At 42.2% G+C, this 8,528-nt stretch overlaps 1 protein-coding gene across 6 annotated transcripts; it reads left to right on the plus strand.

The window, feature by feature from the left end:
• Nucleotides 1-161: 161 nt before the first annotated feature.
• tctn2 (tectonic family member 2) lies at nucleotides 162-8,500 on the plus strand. Of its 6 annotated transcripts, none has more exons than XM_027023152.3 (18): nucleotides 168-299; nucleotides 1,570-1,683; nucleotides 1,783-1,856; nucleotides 2,496-2,688; nucleotides 2,776-2,876; nucleotides 3,095-3,294; nucleotides 3,456-3,576; nucleotides 3,683-3,821; nucleotides 4,129-4,209; nucleotides 4,320-4,460; nucleotides 4,629-4,703; nucleotides 4,821-4,910; nucleotides 5,199-5,316; nucleotides 5,563-5,666; nucleotides 6,075-6,222; nucleotides 6,636-6,779; nucleotides 7,466-7,554; nucleotides 7,841-8,500. In XM_027023152.3, exons 1-18 carry the CDS (start codon nucleotides 206-208, stop codon nucleotides 7,960-7,962), a joined length of 2,148 nt encoding a protein of 715 aa, XP_026878953.2. In that variant the 5' UTR covers nucleotides 168-205; the 3' UTR covers nucleotides 7,963-8,500. The 6 variants fall into 6 exon arrangements, with proteins under 6 accessions (XP_081570060.1, XP_026878953.2, XP_026878954.2 ...); XM_027023153.3 differs by having other exon boundaries at nucleotides 4,323-4,460; XM_027023154.3 differs by having other exon boundaries at nucleotides 1,607-1,683.
• The last annotated feature ends 28 nt before the right edge of the window (nucleotides 8,501-8,528 follow it).

The raw sequence follows: 8,528 nt of genomic DNA on the forward strand, positions 1-8,528 counted from the left end.
TGTTCTGATTTTTTCTTTAACTACTTGGTTTTAACTTTAATTGTCTTAGTCACCTCATTTAAATAGCATAAATATCCAATTTCTACGATCAGGGTTGTGTTAATATGAACCACAAGGTGGCGGTAATGCAGCAGTGGTTATGTCATCTGCTTTCGACGTTTCCGAAGAGGAAGGAAAACCACCAAACAGCTTCATTTAGCTAACAATGCCAAAAACGCCATCAGATGTCTGTTTGAATCTTGTGTCTCAGATGTTGCTAGTTGTGATGCTTTTGAAAGAAGATGCTACATGCAGTGTTGGTAAGCTATTTTATTAGGCTGAAGGGAAATCTATGTGATTAGAATAGCACTTATTTTTTTGTGAGGATTATTGCTGGCTGGATAGCTAACGCTAGCGAGCTAATAGCAAATATCTCTCGTTGCTTAGGAACGCTGGAAGTCTTTGCTAGTCTTCAGCTTTATCGGTATCTAGCTACTTTATTTTCTTTATTGCAGTTAAACATATGTTCTTTTTTGTTTAGATTGCTCTTGTTTCACGTCACCTTTAACTTTGATGCCAAACGAACGACGGTGCTTTAGCCGATTCAATAAAAGCAGTGATCTGAATGTAAAGAACAGCCGTTAAGCAGAAGGCAGCAGCTGCTAGATTGTGAATTACCAGTGCATAGCAGGATAAGAGACATCCCACCAGCAGAGTGAACACCATTTAATGTCTTTGGAAATAATGAAATCATAATAAACAGTTATGACAATCTATTAAAACCCATGTTCGTTTATAGTTATTAATTGGTCAAATTCGTTGTTTGGGATAGTAGATGGATAAATTAATAGATTTGTCCTATGAATCATGTTCTTCTCATTTGAAAACCCTAACAAGCAGGCTATTCCTTTGATTCATCAGTCATCACTTTCTTCCAAAAGTCAGCATGCCCCGCAGATATAGTGGCTGTCAAAGGTTTAAAAAGTCCTTAAAAGAAGTTGGCATCAAGACAACCCCTTTGAAGTGGCAAAAAAAAAGAAAAAAAGAAATATGCTGCTGTTTGACACCTGTCAAAAACAACAATCACAGCCCAAAAACCTAAACACAGCCTTTTCAATAACCACTTTTCCAGAATTCAGCTCACTGTGGATCTTTACACCAGAGCTCAGCTGCTTTGGGGAAGATTTCATGTTTATTTTAGGATTAATGAAAGATTATAGTTCTGTCAGCCACATGCAGCATATCCCAACATGTTCTCAGTACTTCAGACAGCTGGGATGTTAAGACTTAATAACTGATATCAAGGTGGTCCAAGTTCATAGCGGCACACGTAAGGCATACAGCACAGACGACATGTTAATTTCAGAGCTTTACTGTGAGTTTCAATAGATCTCTTTATAATAGAGGTATTTAGCTTTGATGAAAGTTGGGTCGCAACAAAATGTGTTCTAAGCCTTTGCCTGGTTGGGCTGTTTTAGTGTAAACATGATATGCAGCTCGTGAGGGATTGGATTAACTTGCCTGACACCTGCTTGTGGTTCAGCTTGCGAGCAAGACCCCTTAACCTTGGACCTCTTTGGGAAATTTCAGTTTTTCAACCATCATCTCTTGTTGTGTCTGGCCCAAGTGCATCTGCCTTTTTGGTCGGGAATGTGTCGGACATATCTCTGACCATCAGCAATGTCTCGCCCTCCAACACCACAGGTATGACCAGCAGATTGTGTCGTACACACTTCTTCCTTACTGTCCTTATCAGCTTTTAAAAGGCTTCAGTGATGCTTTAATTGCTTCTTTGTTTAATAGGAGGCCTCCCTCCACCCTCCTGTGCTCCATCCTCTTCTGTTCAGTGGACTCTGTCTCAGGAGCTTATGGGAAGGGTGAGTACCTGCTCCTGCTAAGGCCTGGTCAGGGCTGCACACACTGCGCTCAACATCTACATCAGCGTGTGCTGATGTGTTGCTGCATCACTCTTAAAACTTAGCATGTGGCGTGAGAGCACTCAATGTTTTCCCCCTGAGTTGAGCTTGTCAGCTTTTCTGTCTTCAGAACTTTCTGAAAATAAAAAAAGTGTGCATACGGTTTGTAAACTGCTTGGGACAGAACTATTGCCCTCCGTTATACTATGCTGGCATGACAGTGCCTCCACAATTTGTGACTGACTTCCTGCCTCTGCCTTTGTAAAAGAGCAGGCTTTCCTATATGGTACATTGAGTTCATTAAGGAGCAACGTCTGCCTTCAGGGCCTCAGTAACTGCATTAGAGAGTGACTTCTACCTTCAGGCTGCAGTGACTATATTAAAGACTGGCCTCTGTTTATAGGTTACAGCGACTATATTAAAGACTGGCTTCTGCCGTTAGGATACGGTGACCATATTAAAACCCGGCTTCTGTCATTAAGGCCTATAGGTGGTATTAAAAAATGGCCTCTGTCATTAGGGTCCAGTAACTGTATTAAAGACTGCCCTGTCATTAGAGCCCTGTTACTGTATTAAGCAACATATTTGGTCTTGTCTCAGAGTGGCCTCCTGGTGCGTGTCAGTCTTAACCGGAGCCTGCAGCTGTGTGGGAATGAGACGGAGTGCTGTGCTCGGCCACTGTGTGTCAGGGAGACCTTGCGAGTGTCTGCATGTCAAGGCAACACTCTCCTAACATCTCTCACTGTGCAGGCTGAGATCTATGCTCTTCTGCCCTCTGCTGGCCATGTGTCAGGTCAGCATCCTCCAGTTGCTGTAAGCTATTCCTTTTATTGATTTCAGCAACAGTGTAGACTACATTTTGATCCTCTCTGTCCTGTAGGAAATAAGACGGTGATCCCTAACCAGGTGTTCCAGCCCCTGGGACGTTGCCCATGTGACCTGTTGCCAGGAGAATGTGACATACGGTGCTGCTGTGACCAAGTACATTTAATGTCACAAAACGTCCACACTTATTTCCACTAACTTTGCTAGTGGCCACACTGATTCAGTATTTAGTGCTTTTTATTTTATTGAAAATAAATCTTTTAAATGGATTATTATTTTATATGTATGCAAAATTTGAACCAGTCGGTCAGCTGTATGGAATAATCGTTTGTGCGGTTGTGTGTGTTTGTGCATGTGTGTTTTCATTTCTACAGGACTGTACTCCAGAACTGCTGTCGCTTTTTGCTGGTCAGTGTCTTCCTGGACCATTTGGAGGGCATGTCACTCCTGCTCCAGACTACAGCTGCTCCGCCCAGTCTGCTGAAAATGCTCCTGATTGGTTCCCTTTTCTCTGCGTGACCTCTCCCTCTGAAAACAACCCTTTACTAGGACTCTTCTACCAGGGGAAGACAGTGTAAGTCCCTATGTTAATATTCTAATATTTTTTTCCCCAGCATTTTATTTTTTTTATATGTAATATATATATACATTTATGTTTACCGTAAAAAAAAAAAGACTGGTTTATTATTTTTGAATCTGTGCTGAATACCTCTCTGTCTCCAAATGTTCCTCCAGTACCCCAAAGCCTGCTCCATCTTTTCAGACTAAGCAGGTAACGCCTCCTGCACCTCCCACAAGCTACCGCCAGGGGGACCCCATCTTCAGGATGGACGACCAGTACTTCACCATCCCACAGGTTCTACTGCACCGAGGCTGTTAAAGCTCTTACCCCGCTCTCCTCCTTGTGGCATGCTGCTTGACAGTTGCTGTGTCCTGCCTGTGTCCCGCGTCTCCGGGTACAGATGGCCGTGCTGGGGCGGTGTTTGGAGAAGGCCCCGGTGGCCTTCCTGCAGGACTTTGAGGCCGCGTGTGTGAGTGTCCTGCAGGAGTGCCCAGGACCGGCAGCTGAGCTGGGCGTGGCAGTGAGAGACGGGCTGGGAGGTGGGTTCCTATGGGGCTACTGCTGCTCACACAGACACACGCGCACACAGACACACACACACACACACACACACACACAGAATGCGATGGGTGTAATGCATTAACGGATGTATTTCCGATTTTCAAAGAACGTTTCTGAGCCTTTCAAGGAAAGGAAAAAAGCAATGGATATCTAGCAGTAGCCAAATATTAAATAAATAAATAAATAGTTTATTCAAATTGTAATTTTCAAATAATATTTTAAGTTTTTGTATGTGTATGTTTGCGCTCATGTGGGGGTGTGTTTGTGTTGGCACATGCATTCTAGGAGTCGTCACAGTCAGTGTTGTGGATGAAGTGATCACAGACCCCAGCTCATTCCTTTCAAATCCTGCAAAAGTTGATTCTGGTCAGCAAATTTCAAACCAACATTTCATCCTGTTTAACCTCAGTGTTTCCTCTTGGCGTAACATTTGCTCCCTTTTGTGTTGACTACGCCATGTGTGTTTGCTGGCTTAGCAGGCCCAGCGCAGGCATCTGGGAAACAGCTGTGCGTCAGTGTGGTTCTTGCATTGAGCTACACCATGTACTGGAAGAGCAATGGTCTCTCTGCCATCAGTGTTACCCGCCGCATTGGAAACGTCACTTTCAACCCCGGAGGTGAGCTGGCGTGTAGCACACGCTCTGTCTGTCTGCTTCTCTTGGTATAACACCAAGAAAGATTTTAATAGACAATTAAAATGGCATTCTCTCTCATTCATTTCTCTTTCACTTGCAGTTACTATTTCACTGCATAATTGACACTCTTTTCTCCATTCTGTTTCTTAGTGTCTCTAACCAACAGATACTCTGCACTGTTTGTGAATGGAAATGTAACCGCTCAGCACAACTCGGGTAACCCAGGTCTGACCACATATGAACATATTGTGTCATATTACATCTTGCACATGGTGCAGCAGCCACCATTAATTAGATGCCCATATGAAATCCCCTTTTACTGATCTGCTGGGTTCTTTTAAGGTTATCAGGTAGGAAGGCCTGTGATTGGTGGATTTTTGGATTCTACAACTGGAGCTATACGAAGAGCTCCAATCAGCCTCTGGCAAGCAGGTAAGTGTCTAATCAACGCAGTTGTCACAGTAATGGCATAACATTGCATCCATGTATGTCAAGAGGATCAAGCATGTCTGTGTATCTGCTCCAAATCTGCAGAAGAATTGTTTCTACTCCTTGTTCCCTACAGATAAGTACCTAGGTAGTGAAAATCAAAATTCAGTTACATGGCAGAAGCAAATCGCTGTAGCCTCAGTCTTGCTCTGCATACATTCCCAAAAAGCACCTATGTCTTCTGCAGCTTCAGATGTGGACATTTATATACCCTATTGTACCTCTATTTAGTGGGAAATGGCCAGTGCTCGACTGCTGACCTGAGACCAGTCCTTTATGGGTTGAACTCCACATCAGGCTGTCTGGTGTCCGTAAGCCTGCTGAACCTCACGCAGTGCAGCCAGTTCAGGTGAGGACCGCTTGCTACACATTGTCCTTAAATACCAGTAATGCATTATGAAATGGCCTGCAGGAACATCTTCGGTTAAGGATATTCATGGTAGAAACAGGCTGGTTGAAATGCACTATATCTCTCACACCAGTTTGACTGTAGTAAGCTTTGAAAACTCAGTAAGTTATGGTGCTTTGTGCATACGGTACTGTTACTTGTTATTGTGACTTAATCATGCTGTGGCCTAATCATGTTTTGTCATAGAGAAACAGTCTGGACAGCTTTGGCTGCATTGGTTCCTGCTACATTGGTGTCCAGGACAGGAAAGCCAGACTTTTCCACACTGGCCAACTGGACTCGTGTTACCAGTGAGTAATCTATCCAAAACTCGCACCACATAGCAGGACTATTCTCAAACAGCTCTTTTTCGAGTCATAGGTGTTAAATTCTTCTCTACTTGGCCCGAATGCAAGTGCAAAATAGTTGAACATCATGCAGGAACATATCTTAAAATTCAATCATTCATATTCTAAACTGCATAATTCTAGTTCAGGCGTCACGAAGAGCTGATACCTGTTCTAGCAACATACAGTGCAAGGCGGTAACTAACATACACACACTTCCATGCTAAGCCAATTTAGAGACCCAATCGACATAACATGCACGTCTTTATATATATATGTGTGTGTGTCCATGGGGTTCTAAAGTTACAAGAATGTAGATCACTTTTTTTTCCCCCTCTATATATAACTATGATTTGTCCCTTTTCCTCATAGCTGTGGTGCAGAACTCCAGTCAGCCAGCAGGGGTCAGCAGTGGTGTATGTTCTGGAGTTCCAACTCATCTGCACATTCACATCAGGAGTGCCATCATGGGAACGGTGGAAGGTGTGCCACAGAACATGATCGAGGCAGTAGAGTTAAGGTAGCACCTACGTTAACGTTATTCTTTACGTTATCTTAATTGTTTTATCTCCCGTTCAACAACATGTATGAAATATTAATTCTAATGCATCAGTATACATAAAGAATCTCTGAATATGAGTACAGATCATTTATGGCATTTAGTTCACACTTTTATGCAAAGCGATTTACAATTATGACTGAGTACAACTTAAGCAGTTGAAAGTTAAGGGTCTTACTCAGGGGCCCAACAGTTGCAACTTGAGGCTTGAACCAGCAACCTTCCGATTACAGGTCGAGTACCTTAACCACTGAGCTACCACTGCCATAGATAGAGCCTATTTATCTATGGTAACAAACAAAATTGTGTTTTTGTGCTCCTATTACAAAACCATGAATGCATTTTTTTTTTTTTTTTCCCTTTGACACTTTCAGTTTTAAAGAGACTACATGGAGTGTAGAGTGTGATACATCTGGGAGTAACCCCTGTGTGACTCCTGACTTGATGCAGTCTTTCTCTATAACCTCTTCTGTGACCTTTACTGTGGCACCCATCAGCTTGGAAGTCCCTAAGACCAGGTGAGCCCAAACACCAAGTGGGCCATTAACATCGTCCTTTCCTACACTTGCTGGGGTTTAATAGATTTCCCTCAAATAAACTGGTTACAGTTACCCATAACTGAGAAACTGCTTACTGGTTTATGTCAATACATGGAATTTCTGCAGCCTGAACTGACTTTAAATTGTTCCCTGTGTGTGTATTTGTTGTTGTTGAAGCATTAGCCGCACACTGCCACAGCCACAGTTTGGCACAGAGTCTACCTCACAATCAGTCTGCACAAAGAGCAGTGGTAGCTCAGTGGTTAAGGTACTCGACTAGTAATCAGAAGGTTGTCTGTACAAGCCCCACCACTGCTAAGTTGCCACTGTTGGGCCCCTGAGCAAGACCCTTAACCCTCAGTTGCTGAAGTTGTACTTAGACATAATTGTAAGTCACTTTGCATAAAAGCGTCAGCTAAATGCCATAAAATGTACATCACAATCATTCTACTACACCGAGGAACCTACATCAAATATTTTATTCTTTATATAACTTCTCAATATGACCTGGCCAAACCTTCTTAAGTAACTTTGCTATAATTTCTCACTTTGGGGAATGCGTTCAGGTTAAGAGACAATAGCAAATAATTTCCCAGTATTAATCATGATATACACAGCAGACGTCCTGCAAATCTGTACTTTGTTGTTTTTTGCACTGTTTGCAGATTCCGCATTAACTTCACAGAGTTTGACTGTGAGAGGAATGATGTGTGCTGGCCTGAGCTTGTGTTCCCTCTCACAACCTACTACAAAGGTGACACCACATGCTTCTGAGCTGTGTATGCAAAAAGGGAGAAAGAGAGAGAATCAGATCTATATGAGACTGGACACTTTTTTTGGGGGGGGGGGGGGTAACTGCTAAGTATTGTGTGCCATTTTTAACTTCTATTAAAATATTTATGAAACAAGTAATGCAGTAGTGTAGTAGAATGTATACCTTGAAATATATTTACTTTGGATTAAAGTTTAATTAGCTCAATAGATGGGTTATATAAAAGAGTGGATTGGCTGATGAACAGAGCATCTGCATGTGTCGGCAGGCGAGCCTCACTCCCAGGCTCTGGCTAAAGGACTCATCCTTGTGTTCTTCTTCATCGCCGCCTCTGTGCTCGGAACGCCGTGGAGACAAATCAGACAAGCATGGGGCAGCATCCAACTCTGACAGCTTTGTGTGTGTGTGTGTGTGAGGGAGAGAAGACAGAGAGAAATAGACATTAGGTTTTTTGTGAGAATGTGCTGTAATTGTGTGTGTATAAAAAGTTTTAGCGAGAATGTACTTAAACTGTCTTTGTGAATGATGACTAAGTGTGAGTGTGGGTGAGAGTGGGATTTAAAAAAAAAAAAAAAAATTGTCGTCTGAACCAGCTCACTAATCTACTTGTCTTAAATGATTGATCGCATCGACTTGCTGTATTTCACAGTGCAAAGTGCACAGTACAAATTGAGATTATTTTCTCTTCGAATGTGTTTCGATTACAGTGTTAGCTGCTACCTGGCTTCCTATAAACTGTAATGTTTGAACCAATCTGTCAGCTGTATGGAATAATCGTGTTTAATTTTTTTTTTTAAACGGATTTTTTTTTTTACTTTTTAAAACTTATTTGGATGGTATGAGACATAATAGATAGTTGTATGTTAATATTATTTATTGTGACTTTTTCTTTTTAATTGTTACGCAATACATTTTTACTTAAATCTTACGGACTGGCTGTGTAAGTTCAGTGTTTA

The sequence above is a fragment of the Electrophorus electricus genome, chromosome 5, assembly GCF_041902795.1.
Source record: "Electrophorus electricus isolate QZ-2024a chromosome 5, ASM4190279v1, whole genome shotgun sequence".
NCBI lineage: Eukaryota > Metazoa > Chordata > Actinopteri > Gymnotiformes > Gymnotidae > Electrophorus > Electrophorus electricus.

Coding starts and splice junctions, on each gene's coding strand:
- tctn2 (XM_027023152.3), top strand. CDS start 206: ATGCCAAAAACGCCATCAGATGTCTGTTTGAATCTTGTGTCTCAGATG. Junction 2,877..3,094: donor TACGGTGCTGCTGTGACCAA/GTACATTTAATG, acceptor TCATTTCTACAG/GACTGTACTCCAGAACTGCT. Junction 7,555..7,840: donor TCTCACAACCTACTACAAAG/GTGACACCACAT, acceptor ATGTGTCGGCAG/GCGAGCCTCACTCCCAGGCT.